At 42.4% G+C, this 21,521-nt stretch overlaps 1 protein-coding gene across 2 annotated transcripts in view; it reads right to left on the bottom strand.

The window, feature by feature from the left end:
- Positions 1–21,521, bottom strand: part of LOC134223361 (leukocyte tyrosine kinase receptor) — a 110,753-nt gene that overhangs the window by 27,307 nt on the left and 61,925 nt on the right. Inside the window, exon 2 of one of the 2 annotated variants that reach the window (XM_062702503.1) lies at positions 8,068–10,147. The exons of the other annotated variant lie outside the window; for it this stretch is intronic. Within the exon in view, the coding sequence (XP_062558487.1) occupies positions 8,068–8,778 (711 nt within the window). The 5' untranslated portion in view covers positions 8,779–10,147. The remainder of the gene's footprint in view (positions 1–8,067; positions 10,148–21,521) is intronic. 2 annotated transcript variants of the gene reach the window in all.

The following is a 21,521-nucleotide window of genomic DNA, read 5'->3' as shown; positions in this document are numbered from 1 at the left end:
GGACGGGTTGGTTTGATGTGGAGTGTCAGAGAGAGACAGACGAGAAGAACGTTGCCAGAAGCCGAATGCTAGTGTCGGGTACCCGATCGAATAGAGATCGGTACAATGAAGCAAGAGCAGCCGAAAAACGGACCCACCGCAGGAAGAAGAAAGAGTACGAAGAACAAGTTATTAGTGAGGCGCAGGAAAAATGGAGCAGAACGATATGTGGAGGTTTTATGAGTCTGTCAATGGCGTGCGGAGAAAGACAGCGCCATCTCCCGTCATGTGCAACGACCAACAAGGGAATTTGCTGACAGATAAAACCGAAGTGGCTGCCAGGTGGAAGCAACACTTCGAGACTTTGTTGAATAGTGGAAATGACGGTGCATCGGTGAACAGAATAAATATTAGCGACGATGGACAAGCTGTGGAGTTACCTACACTAGATGAGGTTAAAAAGCTGTTAAAGAGTTGAAAAACAATAAGGCTGCGGGGAAGAACTAGCTCCCGGCTGAACTTATCAAACATGGCAGTGAGCAGCTTCATGAAGTTCTGCACCATATTATGTCGAAAATATGGGTAGACGAGGAAATGCCTGCTAGCTGGTTGGACGGCCTCATTTGCCCTCTCTTTAAGAAAGGGCACAGACTGGAGTGCGCCAATTACCGAGGAATAACCCTCCTTAATCCAGCGTACAAAATTATGTCCCGTATTCTGTTCAACAGATTGAGACCGCTTGAAGAGTCCTTCGTCGGCGAATACCAAGCAGGTTTTCGTGAGGGCCGATCAACGACGGATCAAATGTTTACTCTGAGACAAATCCTTGATAAATTCCGGGAGTACAACTTGCAGACACATCATCTGTTTATTGATTTCAAGGCGGCGTACGATTTAGTGAAACGGAATGAATTATGCCAAACTATGCTTGAACATGGTTTTCCGGCGAAACTGATATGGCTGATTCGTATAACGTTGGACGGATCGAAATCAAGTGTAAGGGTTGCGGATGAAATATCGACGTCATTTGTTACCTTAGATGGATTAAAGCAGGGTGATGCACTCTCGAATCTACTGTTCAATGTAACGCTCGAGGGAGCGATTAGGAGAGCTGGCGTGCAAAGAAGCGGTACCATTATCACAAGATCGCACATGCTCCTGGGTTTTGCGGACGATATCGATATTATCGGAATTGATCGCCGTGCCGTGGAAAAGGCTTTTGTGCCTTTTAAGAGGGAGACAGCGAGGATTGGACTCACGATCAATACCAGCAAAACGAAGTACATGGTCGCTGGCAATCAACGTGGGTTCATTACTGGTGGTGGTAGTGAAATGGTGCTGGATGGTGAAAAATTTGAAGTGGTTGAAGAATTTGTGTATTTTGGAAAATTAGTGACGTGCGATAATGATGTTACCCGCGAGGTGAAAAGGCGTATTGCAGCTGCAAATAGGGCTTATTACGGACTTCGTAACCAGCTTAAGTCCCGTAGCCCGCAAACGAAAACAAAACTCGCGCTGTATACTACTCTGATTCTTTCGGTGGCTTTATACGGCCATGAAACATGGACGTCAAAGGAGGCTGATCGAAGAGCTTTCGGAGTGTTTGAGCGTAAGGTGCTGCGGACAATATTCGGCGGTAAACAAGAGAACGGTATCTGGCGGCGTCGCATGAATCACGAGTTGTACCAGGTATATAAAGGGCTGGATATTATTAAGCTTATACAACACGGCAGAGAACCCGAAAGAGGGCGCAGGCTTCGTGGAAGGCCGCGTACACGATGGCTTTTTGCAGTTGAAGAGGACCTGAGGGCGCTCAATGTTCAGGGCGACTGGAAGCGATTGGCCCAAGATCGAGTCCAGTGGAGAAGGATACTCCATTCGGCGTAGGTTCATCGAAGAGCTGTAGCCCATCAAGTATCAAGTAAGTACCATTTGTCGAAATGGTACTTTGGCAGGGTGAACATTTTTGACCATATTACCCTTTCAGTAATCGACATTTGACTGTATGACGTTAAGCGGTCATGACGTTAAGCAAAATGACATTTTCGGCCAAATGGCCTTTTCTGTCAAACGACTATTCCGGCCAAACCGCATTTTTGGCTTGATTACCTATTTTGCCAAACGATATGTAAGGGCAAACAGCATTTTCGGCCAAATTAAAAGTTCGTCCGTATGTCACTTTGATCAAAAGGAATTTTTGGCCAAACTGTTTCGATGCATAACCCTTTCGTCTAAATGTTCATTCCTCGGCCAAATGCAATTCGGATAACCTCATAAAATAATTTTCAAATGAATATTTTGCAAAAACTTAGAGAATTTTTTGGGGTTAGTTTTCTTCAGATGAATTTCAAAAGATTCTGCCGGTTATGTATACAATATCCCGAAAAAATGTAAAAAAATAAAACAGATTAATCCACCTAGCGGTGATGGCGCCTTTCTCGCTTCTTTCGAGTGAGTATTTTCTACGCACTTTTGGTGAAAAAAAAGTATTTTGACCATAACTTATGAGCCTATAGTCCGATCCGGCCAATTTTCAACAGGAAACAATGGGACCGGATTCTGCATCGAATGCAACTTCTTGCGAGCAAATCAGCTGATGGTACATATGTGACTAAAATGAGTGAGATTTTGAAAAAAGGAATTTTGGTTATAACTCCGAATCCCATAGTCCGATTCCGCCAATTTTCAATACGAAACAATGGGACAAGATTCCGCGTCGAATGCAACTTGTTGCGAGAAAATCCGTTAAAGATAAGTGCCTGAAAAATGAGTGAGAATTTTGTACGTGTTTCTTATGTAAAAAATGAATTTTGGCCATAACTTCGAAACCCATAATCCGATTGGGCCAATTTTCAATACGAAACAATTGGACAAGATTCTACGTCGAATGAAACTTGTTGCGAGTAAATCAGCTAAGAGTAAGTGCCTAAAAAGTGAGTGAGAATTTTTCTTATAAAAAATATATTTTGGCCATAATTCCGAAGCCCATAGTCCGATTGGGCCAATTTTCAATACGAAACAATGGGACAAGATTCCGCGTCGAATGTAACTTGTTGCGAGCAAATCGGTTAAGGATAAGTGCCTGAAAAATGAGTGAGATTATTTTGCGCACACACATACACACACATACACACACATATACACACACAGGTACAAATGTCGATCCGGATTAGGAAGGCGTACGGAGGCACACAGACAGCGATGATTCGTCTGCCAGTAACCGCTGCTCATAAGGCACTGGAAGTAGGCAAACTGACGGTTGGATGGTCGAAATGCCCATTGAAAGCCGCCCCAGAAGTGAGCAAATCTATGGAGAGATGCTTCAAGTGTTTGGGCTTTGGACACCGAGCAGGAGCTTGTAAAGGTCCAGACAGATCTAACATGTGCTAGAAATGTGGGGAAACATGTCATCTTGCGAGAGACTGCACGCAAAGACCGAAGTGTGTGCTTTGCACTTCAGAGGACGGAAATGATCATCAGACGAGTGGCTACAAATGCCCAGCCTACAAGAGGGCGATCGCAGGCCAGCAGTAATGCAGATAATTCAGATTAATCTGAATCATTGTGAAACCGCACAACAACTGTTATGGCAGTCTACAGCAGAAACGATGTGCGATGTCGCGATAATTGCAGAGCCGTATCGAGTTTCCCCTGATAACGGCAACAGGGTAACAGATAGAACGGGTTTGGCTGCGCTACAAGTCATGGGCAAATTCCCTATTCAAGAAGTGGTGGAGAGTTCATGCGAAGGCTTCGTGATTGCCAGAATTAACGGCGTCTTCATATGCAGCTGCTATGTGGACCGTGGATCAGTTTAGCCAGATATTGGATCTGTTAACCGATAAGCTGATCGGACGAAGGCCGGTAGTCATAGGAGGTGACTTCAATGCCTGGGCCGTGGAATGGGGCAGTCGAGTGACCAACACAAGAGGATATATCCTGCAGGAAGCTCTAGCGAAGCTAGATGTACGATTGTGTAATGAAGGCTCGGTGAGCACGTTTCGGAGAGATGGGAGGGAGTCTATCATCGACATCACGTTCTGCAGTCCTTCGTTGGTGGCAAGTATGGACTGGAGAGTTAGCGAGGAGTACACTCACAGCGACCACCAGGCGATTCGCTACCGTATTGGCCAACGAAATCCTGGTGCAACACGAAGAAGGATATCCAGTGATCGGAGGTGGAAAACGAAAGCCTTTAACAAAGACCTATTCTTTGAAGCACTTCGACCGGACAGCAGTACCGAGACCATTGATGCGGCCGAGCTAACAAGAATGATGGTAAGAGCTTGCGACGCTACGATGCCACGAAAACTAGAACCGAGAAGCAATCGGCGTCCAGCTTACTGGTGGAACGATAGGCTAAGAACGCTACGCGCTGCTTGCCTCAAAGCTCGGAGGCGGGCACAGAGAGCAAGGACGGAACCAGATAGAGAGGAACGCAAAGCGGTGTTCCGGGAAGCTAGGACCGCATTGAAACGGGCTATCCAGCTCAGCAAGTCAGACTGCTACAAGGAGCTGTGCCGAGAAGCAGACGCCAACCCCTGGGGGGACGCGTATCGGGTCGTGATGGCGAAGATCAAAGGCCCATCGACGCCAGCTGAAATGTGCCCGGACAAGTTGAAGGCAATTGTGGAGGGTCTCTTCCCGAAACATGATCCGACCATGTGGCCGCCAACACCGTACGACGAAGAAGGAGAAGCAAACCCCTTAGATCGACAAGTGTCCAATAGTGAGCTTGCGGAAGCGACTAAACGCCTGAAAGCGAAGAAAGCCCCGGGTCCGGATGGAATACCGAACGTTGCGTTAATAGCTGCGATCCTGGCATATCCGGACATGTTCAGGAAGGCGCTGCAAAAGTGCCTGGACGAAGGCAATTTTCCAGAAATGTGGAAGATCCAGAAGCTGGTGTTGCTGCCTAAGCCAGGAAAGTCACCCGGCAATCCAGCCGCGTACCCAAGTAGCACAAATTGTTTCACTACTGAACATTTCACTGTGTTGCAACTATTCGGGAAGAAATAATCTTTGCGTATGTGCCATCAAATATAACTCTCTTGCAATCTAAAAAGCGCAAGAGGTGGAGCCTACGGAAACATCCTTCGATTGCAGTAAAAGTACAATAATGTTGCAAAATACTACAGCGGAAAAAATAAAATATAAATATAAAACTGGATTCGATTTATGGATCTTGTGATTGATAGTCCTTCACTCTACCACAGCACCATTCAACACTTCGAAGGGAGTGGATGTTGACTCACAATAAAAACCATACGATTATGAAGTTTTGTACTCGAGTTTCCTGTTACTTGATTGCACCATCACATGAAAAAAATGTGAGTTGTCGAAACGTTGAACGATGCAAAATTAAACATGAAGACACATTCAACTTTTCTGCAACCTTATTTAAACAAACAATTAAAATTTGAAAGACGCATTGAAGTAACATGGTAAAAAATATGCAACTTAATGATTTTGTTTCGTGTTTGCAACATGAAGTGCAGTACTCTTTGTTTGTTTGTTTTCAAATGTCAAACACGTACTGTATTGCAATTTTAATGAAACATTGATCACAATTCGAACGTTTTTTACATCTTGACGCAACTTTTTCGTGCTTTGATGTTTTTCCAATGCCGTTAATGAAACTGAATAGAAACAACGTGCTTTTAGGAAGATGTTGCGTGTGCTACTTGGGTACAGGTCTATATGCCTATTAGACACGCTCGGGAAGCTCCTTGAGAGAATCATCCTCAATAGGCTGACGAAATGTACAGAGGGAGAACGCGGGTTGTCGAATATGCAGTTCGGATTCCATAGAGCAGTATCGACGGTGGATGCCATTCGAACAGTGCTCGAGAGTGCTGAGAAGGCGTCCAAGCAGAAGAGACGAAGAGATCGGTACTGCGCAGTGGTCACGATAGACGTGAAGAACGCGTTCAACAGCGCCAGCTTTGAAGTCATCGCGGCGACGCTGCACAGAATGCGGATCCCCAACTATCTGTGCAATATACTGAAAAGTTATTTTCAGGGTAGAGTTCTGATGTACAAGACGAACGAAGGACAAAAATCGATGCGCGTTACAGCGGGTGTTCCCCAGGGCTCCATAATTGGTCCAACTCTTTGGAACGGGATGTACGACGGAGTGTTGACTTTGCAGCTACCCAGGAAAGTGAAAATCGTGGGTTTTGCGGACGACGTGTCACTAGCGGTGATGGGCGAGACTCTTGAAGAAGTGGAGGTGTTGGTGATGGAGACGATAGCCATTATCGAGCGCTGGATGAGCGGTGTTAAGCTGCAGATAGCTCACCACAAAACGGAGGTGCTATTAGTCAGCAACTGCAAAGCGATCCAGTGAATGGAGATCGTCGTCGGGGGCTATGCGATTGCTTCGAAGCGATCACTGAAGCACCTGGGAGTAATCGGCTAAATTTCAACGCGTTGACTACGCCTGTGAAAAGTCGGCGAGGATCATGCCTAACGTAGGCGGATCAAGAAGCAACACGAGGCGTTTGTTAGCTAGTGTCTCGTCATCGATACTGCGGTATGGGGTTCCTGCTTGGGGCAATGCACTGCAAACCAAGCGGAACCGGGAAAAGCTGAAAAGTGTGTTCCGGCTGATGGCCATTCGAGTCGCGAGCGCATATAGAACGATATCGTCGGAGGCAGTATGCGTTATTGCTGGGATGCTACCCATCTGCATCACCCTGGAGGAAGACATCGAGTGTTATCGGCGAAGAGACACCAGAAACGTAAGGAAGGAGGTGAGAATCCGTTCGATGGCGAGATGGCAACAAGAGTGGGACAGTACGGAGAAAGGGAGGTGGACGTGGGTCGGTGTGGATGAACAGAAAGCATGGTGAAGTGAACTTTGACCTGACGCAGTTTCTGTCGGGTCACGGATGCTTCCGGAAGTACTTACATCGGTTTGGACATACTAATTCGCCGTTATGTCCAGAGTGCGAGAATGTCGAAGAGACTCATGAACACGTGGTATTTGATTGCCCAAGATATGCGGAAGTGCATAGAGGAATGCCTGCCCTACGGGCGGTCAACATCGCAGAGCGAATGTGTCACGAAGAAGGCACGTGGAATGTGGTCAGCAGAGTCGTGACGCAAATACTGTCAGAACTGCAGCGTAGATGGAGAAGTGACCAGCGAATAAGCGTAGTCTCGGGGGGAAATCCAGTGTGAGTCCAGAGAGCAGTGTTTGGCCTGCTGAAGAAAGAAGAAGGAAGTGCTTCGGGTATGTAATGCACCGCCAGTGCGGACGTCATCCACCACCGGAACTGTCGGACCACCTCTGCAACCCGAAGACGAAGACGGCGCAATGCGCGAAAGCGTCCCGTGCGATAGCCGCCGGTAGTCGGGGCACCATCAGTGCGGAAGTTTCCTTCACCGGAACTGGTGGACCACCCTCGACGCCGGGGGAAGTCAGGAGGATTCGAGTGAGGAAGTTTACGGCACGACCGCCGATGAATCGAGACAATGTAGCAGTGGATCTCAGCAAGCCAGTCGGCGAACTAGCCTAAGCTAGGGGCCGGAATTTTAGAAGAAGTGCATGAGCACATAATACAAAGCACTGGAGGTGCTTCTTAATTTTCTTATTTTTTTTCAACTGTGAAGTAAAATCATCAGAATTTATTTGTGAAGATCTTATAGTAATTACTTTTGATAATTATCAATCAATAAATTTCAGAATATGTCATATCTACACCCAAAAAACCAATCTGACAATTATTGTATAAAATCTGGGCATATACAATTCTGTAAGCTTTTTATACAAATATTGTATTAAAATAATACAAATCTGTATTATTTTAATACAATATTTGTATAAAAAGCTTACAGAGTTGTATATGCCCAATTATTTTACAGTTTCTGTAAGGTTCTTATGCAGAACTGTATTAAAATCTGCCATCCCCTGGTTGGATGTACATATAACCACCTTCCAGCAAAAGTTCATCGCTTTCATTGACTCAAGAGGCTTCAGTTTTGGTGGCAATTTTGAGACACAACCAAAATTAGTTAAATTCCAGGATCATAATTCATCTGCAAATAAACAATTTTAATACAACTACTAAAACAACTACTCACCACATTAATCCGCTCGTAAATCGCCCGCAAAGGATCGTCCCTCGGCGTTTTGAAATGCTCGTAAGGCCTCCGGTACCCGGGCGATGACACTGAGTTCCCGTAGTGCATATCCAGCAGATTTTGTCGCGACTGGCCACCATCGTTGCCTCTGGACGATGTCGCAGAACCGTTTCGATCGGGCAGCTCTGCCGGTTCTTGCGATTTCTGCTCATTATTTAACCTCCGCAGCTCTGCTATGCTGGAGGCCTTAAATCGCCTCGGATTGAATGGCATCTTCCGGTCGTGGTGTGCATCATCCGCTCCACCGCCATGAGCGCGATGGGCCGTAGTCGGCGTCGGAATGTATTTGTTGTTCCGCGCCTGTTGGATCAGACTGGGACTGGCACCCCGATTCCCATTCTCAGACGTAATGTCATTGATACTGGGATAGGGAGCGGCGTCTTCTTCCTCGTGAGCAATTTGATTGCTGGAGGCAGTCCGATGGTCGGGATGTTCGTAGTGCTCAGAAGGTGGCTCGTTGGTCGTAGACGTTGTCGACGGTTGAAGGACGTTGATTACACCTGTCGAGTTGTGAGCTGCACCAAATGTGGCATTACCTAGCGGGCGTTGGCCCAATACGGGACGATTGAACATGCAGAGGAGGACCAACGGAATTATTTTCATCGTTCGGCGCCTGTTAAGGCCCGAGGCGAAAGTCGTAGGTTTTGGCATTTTTCTTCTACGTGTTGATAACTTGTTTCTTTTTTTAGATTAATGCGATATAATATCTCTAGTTGCTATCTCACTTGTCACTGTTCTTCAACGAAAGTGCGAGTGTATAAGTTTGTGGTTTCATTTGTGTTCGAACAGTAGGAGGCACGGTTGAAGACGCGAGAGCAGAATACGCGAGGAGATCGTACAGATTCTTTGATTTTGGAAGATTCGAGGAGAGACAGCCTCTGTCTGGAGTGCTGTCGGTAGATTCGAATTTCGGAGAGACTTACAGGAAAATCCTTGTACGCCCCAGCCCACCGCCTCTTCCTTTTTCGGGGTTGCGTTTTTGCTTCGACGACTTCTGCTGCTTCTGCTACTCCCGTTACTCTAAATGTGTCGTAGAGTAAAAATTCAGCTGCAATTTTCACTCGCTTCCGCATTCTCCATGGTAGCCATAGTACCTGTCCATCTGGCCATTTTGGAGTAACTTTACATAATTTACAATCATTTCTGTTTTATTTCGCAACTATTCTGAACGAAACGTAACTTGAACAAAATACTTTTCACTTATCCATTGGCGACCTCACTGAGGTGGTCTCATCTTAAATATTGATACCATACTTCTTCTTTTCCTTGACGCCATCACTCGTCGTCAATTGGGAGGACATATAGTCATCCATCTCTTGATTTTCAAATAATCTAATGCGTAACACCATTTTTCGAATCTCTTCTTGCAGCATTTTCCACCCCACGGGTTATTTTACACTTTTTAGACTCCCCCAAAGACGAAGCGTTTGAACCCTGGTTATCCTTTTTCCAACACTGCTTCCATTTTTTCCGATTTTCAAGCACCTATTTTTTAAATCGTTGCACAGTTTACACTGAAATCCGCATTTTCAAATCTTCATTTATCAATCTGATGCTATTAGCAAGACAATTCCTGCCTAAAACCCTCACAGGAAGGCCACAGAAGTTATTTGACTCCACCGTAAGTCGACGCCCCGAGTTTTTCTTCTCTTCACAAAATGGGCAGCGGCAGGGAAAACTCACTCTGGGCCGACGACCATCCGATTAGAAACGCAAAAAATTGCACCGTGCGTGGGCCAGCGCCCGTAATCCACGATGATTCCGACCGATCGTACCGGTACCGACGGAGTGTTTCTACCACGGCGTGGCCAGTTTTCCGGAGTTTGAGGTCCACAAAAAGAAAATTTTCGCCTCCGACGTTTTTCGCAAAAAGGACGACGGAGTATCCACTTTTCACTTTTCACACACACGCGCCGCTGAAATACTGGCTGCTGCTTCCACACTGGATGCTGTGCCCGTGCGGTGAGATGGTTTAGGATGGTTCGGCTCTCCCTCTCGCCGATATGGTGGGGTGTTCGTTCTGTGGAAAACAAGGAAAAATAGGGATGCTGTCGGTTAGGATGGCGAAGAATTTTCCTATCCCGCTACGTGTTCTCTCTCACTTTGTTACGATGGGTTCCACTCTCAGCGCCGTGGACGGCATGGCGAATTACGTGAAAGGATATGTTATGGTTATGGATGGTATCAGTCGGTGCCACCGCAATCGCATGCATTTCGTTGTTGTGCACAATACGATCGAGAACGTAAAATTTGAATTTTTAAGAGACTTATGTATAAACTGCTCACTTGATGAGGCTCCACTATGACAACGAAACAATATACTTAATAGTAAACAGTTAAATAAAATATTTCATATCTCAATGGTCAATGGTAATAACTAAAGCTCAATGTTAATAACTAAAGGCGAGTAGCCGAGAATATCTAAAAAATAACAAATCGCAATCTTGATGATATGATAACTTGGTATTGAATTGTTTGGGATTGTTGCCTGGTCTTTTAACTTTTATACCAGACAAGCTCATAAGTCATAACATAGCCGTAAAGCTGGTTATATACCTCCTCGTGGTGTGTTACGGAGTAAGTTCTACCATGGTCACATTGTCAGCTACCAGCACATCCTGACCCAACGAATACCTTATCAACAGGGTTGGGAAAAATCAAATTTTCGAAAAATCGAGAATGATCAAACTCACCCGCGATTTTACTTTTAAATTATCAAGTGATTAAAACTCGCCAGCGATTAAGAATCGTTTGAAAATCGTATCTTGATTTGAAGCATTTACCGTTACATTTTGAACTCTTTTTCCTCACTAGCATGAAGCTATAACGCCAAATAGAAGATATAACGGGACTGTTAACAATTAGCTATTATTAGTGAAGATTAATGATTGAATGAAAATTCTGTGTTTAATATCGTTTGAGTACAAAATTTGAGAAGTTGTCGCCGGTGACAACTCGTCTACTGTTTTCACGTGAGAAGTTTTCACATGAAAATTGCAATCATGATCGTCTGAAAATGATTAAGCACAACACTGCTTATCAATATCCAACTCCGTGGTCCTTCTCTCCCTAGTAACTCCCTAGATAAGCGTGGCCAGGAATGTGTAATTTACAAGTAACTGTTGCATGAAAAACTACAAGTAGAAAACATTAGCGTTGGTTTGTAGTTTCTTTTACAAGTATGAATAGTGCTGTAATTTAATTCACATTTTTTTTATTATTTTTAACGACTTAACAGAGAAAGAAACTATTATTCAAAGTGATTCAAATTACCATAGAGTGAAATACTATGCACAAAGAATGAATTTCTCGTTCCCATAAAAAATGAAAATTATGATACTTTTCAAATGACTCTAAGTTAGAAGAAATATTTTAAGTCCAATTCTGGTCGAGTGGTGGGGAAGATTAAGCTTTAGAAACCCAAAACTACTACAAAGGTGGTTCAGACCGCATCATGCTTTCGTGCTGTGAGGTTCTTTCTCTCTTTGCGGAAGGAAGTTTTTAATACTACCCGAAGCTATTTTAATTTCAACAGTGCTTCTCAGCGCTATTTGTACCCACTGATCCCGTTACGATCTTTGCAAGGACCCGTGCCTTCGTTTTACGTTGGACCCGTTTGCGGAAGTAAAATTCCGACAAGCGGTGGTAATCCTGCAGGGACACCGTTCTGGGAAAAACCTCTTAGAAGGTCACGTCTCCACTCTCAGCCATGAGCATTAATAAAAACAAGAGGAAGGGGGAGTCTCTGAATTCTCCACTTCCTTCAAAGAAACAAGGTTTCAAGACCGTCCTGCCCAAGCGCGGAAAAAATAGAAGGAAGCTGGAGACTTCAGATATTCCTTCTAAATCTAACGTTGACATTATTTCTTCTCCTATCGAACTGAGCAATCAGTTCGATTTGATTGATGATAAATTTGAGAAAATCGAATCTACCTCTAGCCCAGATGATTCGATTCATGCGAAGAAACAACGGATTCCGCCAATTGTGGTATCTGTTACCGAGTTTTCTGGCTTTCGGAATGAAATCTTGAGTAACCTTCAGGGGATCAAGGTTTCATTTCAGATTGCTAGGAAGGGTGACTGCCGCGTTTTGCTGGGATCCTTTGACGATCGCAAACGTCTTCTTCAGTATTTAACTGAGAAGCGCCATAAATTCTTCACATACGACGACAAAACTGAGCGATTGTTCAAAGTCGTCTTGAAAGGTCTCCCAAGTGATGATAAATCACTGGATGAGATTAAAATTGAAATTTCTCAATTACTTGGATTTTCACCAGTCCAAGTAATTAAGATGAAAAAGAAATCTCACTCTGGTACTTCCCAGAGGGGCATCTCTCAAGAATTTTATTTAGTTCATTTTAACAAAAGTGAACTAAATAGGGTCGGTGTACCAATTGACGCCATACATAAGAACAACTATTTTTTTAAAAATAAGTAAAAGGCATGTGGGGTGGGTGTACTTTATATATCAAGCGAAAGGTTTTACTTCCTGCTCATCTGTTTCATCATAACTCCCGCGATCGTCATTGAGAACGGACGTAATTAATTACCCGCTTCTCAACCTAAGTAGTGCACCGCGAAGGCAGCGATAAATCGAATTGAACCAACGCTCAAATTACAAACCACGTATCGGCCCATACACCGCGAGTGACGAGTGAACAGTGAAAATCGCATAGCTGACAAAAGTGTGACAATGGGGACGCGCAGCGGGGGGTTGTTTCCCCCCGATCGTGCCAATCAAAATAGGTATGTGATATTGAAGAAAACAAATGGATCAATAACCGAGCACAGCATATTTCTCGTGACAAAGTCAATCGAGACATACTGCTGTTATGAAGATATTTGGCTAAACAGAAAAGACGGTTCGTTGACCGTAATTCTGAATGAGAAAATGCAAGGAAATTAGTTGAAAACATGAAGGAATTGGCAGATGGAACACCGATCACCGTCAGCTGGGATACCAAACGGAATACGTCCCGCGCTGTCGTTGTCTGTCGGGAGCTCGCAATAGATACTGAAGACGATATAAGAACAAACCTAAGCACACAAGGTGTGACTGAAGTTAAACATATCAGCAGAATGAGCGACGACAAAAAAACGAAATTTAACACCGGAGTCGTGATTCTCACGTTCTCCCAGCCTTCACCGCCAGAAAAACTGAAAATTGGATACCGCGTCTGCAGAACCGAAAAGTACTACCCCCGACCAACGCAATGCTACCGGTGTTACGAGTATCAGCACATTAGTAAATTTTGCAAAAAAGAAGAACGCTGCCGAACCTGCGGCGAAAAGGCACACCTGGAAAGTGATGAATGCTCGAAAGAAATAAAGTGCATAAACTGCGACGATAATCATATCTCGACCAGCAAGGCATGTCCAATTTTCAGGCAAGAGCAGCAAATAATCAAAATAAAAACGGATAAAAACATCTCATACACCGCAGCCCGGAAACAACTTATCAACAACAGCGAAAAACCAAGTTACAGGCAATGTCCAAACTATTGTCGAAAATTTAAGAAAACAGTGGGAAAAGGAGCTGGAGGAGAAAATGAGCTTTATCTCGGAAAAAATGAAAGTTATTTCGGAACGAATGGAAGCGCTCAACGAAAAAGAAGCAAATATTAAAAACTGGTATAACTACCTCAAAGATAAAGAAAAGAATTTAAAGATCACTGAAGAGAAAATGCAAAAAGATATCGAAGAAATGAAAACGCACTGTGGCAAGCTAACAAACGAGCTGCAGAAAAAGGATGAATTAATAGAAAAATTAACAAAAAACATTGAGCCGCAGACCCAGAAAATGATCACAACTAAAGACAAACATGGAAAAAAAATTAAATGTGACAAACCGATCGAATCATCTCCCGACAGAGAAACCAGAGAAGGCACACCAAGAAGGAAAAGCAACCGAATAAACAACAAAAACAACAACAAACAAAGAAAAACAGATTCCTCAGACATGGAAACAGAGGAATTAAACGACGATAACTGATAATAGCAACAATAAAATCAAATCTGAATATGACCACGCTTATACAATGGAACTGTAACGGTATACGGAGCAAACACGCAGAACTTCAACTACTAATAAGTGAACATCAGCCTCTTTTCCTGGCCATACAAGAAACCAGGACAAACCCAAAGACAGCTTTTAATATAAAAGGATACAACTCGATATTTAAGCATCGACCATCTGGTCAAGGAGGGGTAGCTACGCTTATAAAGAAGGGAATCCCTTTCACCCCAGTACAAATACAAACAGACCTGGAAATCATCGCTATAGAGGTAAATACACCCTTCAAAATGACAATCGCATCAATATACATTCCGCCAAATATAACATTGGATACTAAAGAATTTGACAAAGTGCTATGCACTTTACCGAAGCCACTAATAATGGCCGGTGACTTAAACGCTCACCACGCGCAATGGGATTTGAAACACCAAGATTCCAGAGGTAAAGAAATTATCAAAATAATAGAAGACCATGGATTATTAACGCTAAATGATGGCCAAACAACCTTCATACACTCAGCCAAAAGAAACGATATGTACAGCACATCAGCAATCGATGTAACAATATGCAGCCCTGAACTAGCATCAAAATTAGATTGGACCATAATAAACGACCAGCATAGCAGCGATCATTTTCCCATTAAAATCGGAACTATTCAGGTCAACTGCCCTAATAAACAATATCCCAAATGGAAAATCGACTCCGCAGACTGGAAAAAATTCGAAGAGATTCTAGAAGATCAAATAAACCCAAATGAGGAATACTCAATAGAAGATCTGACTACTTACATCAGACATGCCGCACTAGCATCAATCCCAAGAACATCAGAAGTGGTATCAAAAAATCCGTACCCTGGTGGAATGACAACACCCAGGAAGCAGTGAAACAAAGGCGAAAATCTCTCAGAAAATTAAAAACACACCTATTGACCACCCTGATTACCAAATGATCCACGACAACTTTCGTAAACACAGATACGAAGCAAGGAAAATCATCGAAGAAGAGAAACAGAAATCGTGGGAAAAATTCACTTCTGAGATAAATGAACACACAACACCAAAAGAAGTTTGGAACAAGATCAGAAGCATATCAGGAAAAAATCATCAGAAAACATCTGGACGATAACATCAGATAACAACAACATAACTGACCCTCAACAGATTGCGGAACACCTAGCCAAACACTTCACCAAAGAATCATCAGACAGCGCATACCCACTCACCTTCATTACTAAAAAGAATGCTGAAGAACAGCAGCCAATTAATTTCCCTACAGCAAGATATTCACTGTACAACAAAGAATTTACTTTGGAAGAGCTTATATACCATATGGACACACTGAAAGGATCCTCACCTGGTCCCGATGACATCCACAATCAAATGCTGAAAAGACTTCCACTATTTATCAAGAAGAAATTACTTGCATCATACAATAACATTTGGATCAATGGAATATTCCCCAACACCTGGAGAGAATCTCACCTAATCCCAATCCCTAAACCAGGAAAACACACAAACGATCCAAAAAATCTTCGACCCATATACCTAACAAGCTGTGTGATGAAACTTTTCGAAAGAATGGTCAATCGCAGACTAATGAACGAACTCGAAAATAAATCAGTCCTGGGACCTAATCAATTCGCTTTCCGGAAAGGAAAACAAACAACTGATCCCCTTACAGAGATAGAAGACATATACACCCAAGCCATAAATGAGAAAAAACACGCAGAACTTCTTTTCCTGGACTGAGAAAAGGCATACGACAGAACCTGGCGCTATCTGATACTAAAAAATCTGTCAAAAGCTGGCATAGGGGGACACATGGCTACCTTTTGCCAAAAATTTCTCGAAGAAAGACGTTTCAAAGTGCTTTATCAAGGGCATTTCTCCTCTGAACAAATTCAACAAAACGGAGTACCACAAGGATCAGTACTTGCTGCCACATTCTTCCTAGTTGCTATCAATAGCATAAACGATTGGATACCCAAAAACACCATTATCAAACTATATGCAGACGACATCACCATCGCCGTAACCACAAGATGCGCCAGATGGACCCGCTTTAAGATACAAAAAATCCTAGACCGAATTAAAGACTGGTGCACTGAAACTGGATTTACCATCTCTACTCAAAAGTCGTCAATTATGCACATTGGAAACCGGAAAAAGCTTCTAAAACAGCCTCCTGCCATACTTGATAAAGAACCAATCAAACTAACAAAAAATACAAAACTGTTGGGAATATGGCTAGATCACAAACTCAACTTCAAACATCATATTCAAACGAAACGAGATGAATGTAAACGAATATTAGCCCTGATGAAAAGTATAAGCAGCACAAATTTCGGAGCAGATCGAAGATCATTACTTCGGATATTAAACACCATGCTTGTTCCCAGACTTATATACGGAGGCCCTATAATAAGCCGAGCTAAAGATACCGATCTCAACAGACTGTGCCCCATATACCATCAAGGAATTCGAATAGCCACTGGGGCATTTCACTCCAGCCCAATTGAAAGCCTGTTAGCAGAAAGTGGACAACTTCCATTGGATCTTAGAATATCTGAAGCACTTATCTTATATAGTACAAAACAAATGTGCCGCAAAGCTATCTCCCCAACCTGTACACTAACAGAGCGATCAAACGAAAAATCAGAGACCCTGAACATCCCACAGGTAAACGTTACCATAGGACAATCAAATTACAACACCATCAAACAAATAAACGGAGTCAACATAACCACACTCAATACTCTAACACCCACCGAAAAAGAATCCGTTTTCTCGAAGCATGCAAACTCAAATACCCCCACCACAAACACATATACACCGATGGATCAAAACCAGACAAGGAACGGGAAGCGGAATATACTGAGTGACCATGAAATTAGCATCAATCTTCCTAAACATTTATCCATCTTCAGCGCGGAAGCATACGCAATAAATAAAGCAATTGACCTCAACCCCACTGAATTGACGGTCATATTCAGCGATTCTCAAAGTGTCCTCGCGGCAGTTAAAGGGCACAACTCTAACCACCCATGGATAGAAGATATCAAAAACAAAGTAAAACAAAACCCTGGCCGCTTAGACCTGTGCTGGGTACCAGCTCATATAAACATAACTGGCAACGAAAAAGCCGACAAACTAGCGAAACTTGCCACAGCAGCACAGACATCCACCAATATTGAAACACCATACGATGATTACAAAAAGCTAGTTAAACTCCATACAAGACTAACATGGGAGAATGCCTGGCACAATAACCGCGGACACTTGAGAGAAATAAAATATGATACAAGCGAATGGTCAACATCCTTCTCGATGAACAGAGAAGAAAGCAAAGCTATTACCCGACTCAGAATCGGTCACACTAGAATTACACACGGACATTACGCCCGCAAGGAAGCCGCACCCACCTGCTCAGCATGTGGCTCCCCAATTACAGTGAAGCACATCATTCTGGAATGCACCAAATTCACCAAACACCGTATCGAAGAAAATATCGCCAAGTCACTCTACCTGGCCCTAGGAAACGACATCAATGAACTTAGAAAAACAGCATCATACCTCACGAAAACGAATTTGATCCACGAAATTTAACGCATCAGCAAAAATACTTACACGATGAATAAGCCAACCACCGAGCTACGCAGCATAAGGGAATCAAGACAACCAACCTGACGGGAACCCGGACCAAAGGCTAACACGAACGATAAATCCACAGTGACTAGATATAAGAATGTACCGTAATCCGGGGGAACATTGATCAGCGGGGTAACATTGATCAGTTGAACCATTTTCAAAAGATGAATAAAGTATTACTTTCTGTTATTACGATTACTTATTATGAGTTAGGTATTTTAATCTTGACTAAATTTGCTACCGAATAATATAATCTCCACTAGAATTTGCATTTAATTTTTGCCATAGTTTGAAAAATAAAATCAACATCATTTTGTTAACTCACAGTAAGCTGCCAAAAAAGCACTCAAAACAAGCATAATAACAAAAAAAATGAGATCGTACCTACAATTGGGTGATAAGTAATCTTATTTTCTTTGTTTATCCATATTTTTTGTTTCAAAATTTTGATTTTTATTGTTGAAAAACCAGATAATTCACCTAGCGGTCATGATGCCTTACTCGAAACAATCAATACGCTTCGCTTCAGTATAAGGTTTTCAAAAGTAATTGCCTACCTTAAGGCGTTTACAAACGCTTGCTTTATAGACGTAACAAAGTGAAATGATTGATGATCAAAGTTACCCCAAATTGGAAATTCGAAAAACTAGACAAAACAGATTTTTAAAACAATTTTATAATTATCAAATAATCAAGAACAATAGCCTCAAACGTTCTACACGTAGCAGTACTCGTTTTAAAAATATGAAAAAAGCAATCATTTAATTTACGGAGGAAATATTTACAAAACATTGAAAAAATTGATCAATGATACCCCGGATTACGGTATTGTAATTTTATCCTCCGGTGACTTAAATGACAACAAGTTGAAAAGGTCACCTAAATAAATCAAATACAACAACAACAACAACTTTCTGCTCCTTAGAACAGCTGTGAAAACCACAATAAAATTTGTTATAATCATCAAAATTGATTAATCCATAATAGGAACGCATGCACCAGTTGTGGCACTATTCTTAATTTTGGTTCCTTATTTGGCTAATCCCATTGTTTTCTTATGAGACTGGCCAAATAGGGACCACTAGTGCGACAACTGGTGCAATGGACGTCAAAAATTAAGCAAAATCAATTTTTACAATTATGCTTTGCTTGTTTTGGAGGAGATCAAAGGTTTTATCGTATCATATGAATATGCTTTATCGATATGAACTAGGTTTGCGATGATTTGATTGGCCATTTGGCATATAAAGCACTAGTGCAACAACTGGTGCTATAGCCACAACTGGTACACCTAGCCTAATATGAAAAGTTTGGAAAAGGCCTGTATTATGTTCCATGTCCGTGTTACATGGGAACATTTCCGCAGGCCTGGGGGAAATTTCCAAAACCCCACCCAGTGCCGTAAGTGCCAAAAGTGGGGTCATGGAATCAAACATTGTCTAGTGGATGCTAAATGCATGATTTGTGGTGGAGCCTCTCACGCCAAGGACGCATGTTCTGTGAGAGAAGATTCCAATCAATTTAAATGTGCAAATTGTGGGGGCAATCATAAATCCAATTTCTGGGAATGCCCTTCACGCAAAAAAGTTTTGAATTCCCGTGCAAAATTAATGACGGGAAATTCCAATCGGATCCCAGATTCGAAATTTTTCAAACGCTCAAATTTCTATTGCAACGATTAACTCCTTGTACCCTTAGTATAAAATAGGTTAAGTTTAGTTTAAGTTGAAAACATTGTAATTCCTACATGGTTCAATTCAACCAGAGGAAAAATTCTAACTGCCAGATGCAATTGAAATGTATTAGGGGAAAACGCCAAATGTTGAACGGCTAATTTTGTCGCCTATTGTTGAACTCCCATAAGAAATGCACGTGCGTTCAACAATAGGCGAAGAAATTAGCCGTTCAACATTTGGCGGATTACCCTAATAATAACTAAATATATAATATAGCAAATAAGGATGATAATGTTAAGAAAACACGGAACACCTAGTCTAAGAGATGAATGCATGTATTAGATAATTAGCAAATAAAATTAGTTAAAAAAAAAACTACAAAGTTGGTTGTTTTCACAAGCATAGTTGCTTTCGAAAAAATACTTTTCTAGCCCTAAGTAATTTAACTTAATCTACGTAAAACATATTTATCCAAAGTTGAGTTTTGTTTACTCAAAGTTGACTTTATTCAACTAAAAATTGAAAATATATGAAGCTACTTATATTTGGGTTATTGTATTGAGCAATCTCTGTTGGAGCCATGCATCTTGCCTTGTTTTTGACAACAATCATGGAAAAGAAAGGAAAAATTTACTAAATTTTGAATATAATTTGACGCTATATCATCACTAAAAACAAAATTCAAACCCGAAAAACAAAATCAAAGTCCCAAAATACATGTTAAATGAAACCCGCTTTAAAACACGCGTCAAACGAGTCCAGCGGAATTATATTTTTCATGGAAGATACGTTCGAGTGACGTACAAATCGTTAAAATTAAAACCCATATCAATCCCAATGTACGCCTATAAAAACCGCGAAAAAAAATACCACGAACGAACGAACCTTACTTATAATACAAGTACTAATATTATTGGTTGGCGAATCACATTTATGCAACACAAATTACAGGGACAAGGGACCAGGGAATTACAGGGAAAGCTGGACACACATGAACCCCACTTTTTGTTTCGGATATTTCACGATGTAAAATACTTAATTTTATACGATTTAAGATGGACTTGATGAACAATTTAATTAGTTATTCAAAAACACCATTGGAAGAAATCATTTTTGCCTTTCTCGTATTTTCATGAAAGTCGATAGAAAAATCAAATTTTCTAAAAGATAGAAAATTTTTCATTTTCAAAACTTGCGGGGACTTGATTTCTATATAGGGGGGAATTGATTCCTGCATGAGCTGAGCATATTTCGGTTCTTAGAATAGAATTGAATGTCTGCTTTATCAACAAAGTTAGAATGCTAACAGTGTTCACTCTATTGAAAGACAGGATGACAATATGTGGATTGGTCTTATTTTTCATATTTGCAAACCAATCAGATGAGCATAAGAGCAAAAAATGGGGGGGCAGCAGGGACTATGTCCAAGGGCTTGACGATCCCTCCCCAGGCCATCTGCGAGTTGTGGCGCCTGCCTAGGATGTGGTGGGGTTTGACAGTGGGCCCTGTTAAACTTCTATAAAAAGCTGCATGTATCCGCAAGTAGGCTCCGCCAAAGCGACCGTGTGCCGCTCAAAGCGCACAAGCCCAAGTCCTGGTGTTAGGTGGGACGCTAAACAGCCCTGACACGACGGCCCTCCGACGAGACAGGAGGTTTGCGCAGGCCCAATAATCCGCCTTTAAAAACAACTATTACGAACGACATAGAAGATAATACGACTCGATACAATCGGCAACGACCTAGGCGACGAATAAAGGATCACGATTGGAAGCTTGGAACATGGAACTGCAAGTTGCTAGGCTTCACAGGTTGCGATAGGATAATCTACGATGAATTACATCCCCGCAACTTCGACGTCGTAGCGCTGCAGGAAATCTGCTGGACAGGACAGAAAGTGTGGAAAAGCGGGTATCGAGCGGCTACCTTCTACCAAAGCTGTGGCACCACCAACGAACTGGGAACCGGCTTCATAGTGCTGGGAAAGATGCGCCAACGCGTGATTGTGTGGCAGCCAATCAACGCAAGGATGTGCAAGCTGAGGATAAAAGGCCGTT

Source organism: Armigeres subalbatus, chromosome 3 (assembly GCF_024139115.2).
Source record: "Armigeres subalbatus isolate Guangzhou_Male chromosome 3, GZ_Asu_2, whole genome shotgun sequence".
NCBI classification, from domain to species: domain Eukaryota; kingdom Metazoa; phylum Arthropoda; class Insecta; order Diptera; family Culicidae; genus Armigeres; species Armigeres subalbatus.
This window is presented reverse-complemented; position numbering and strand designations above follow the sequence as displayed.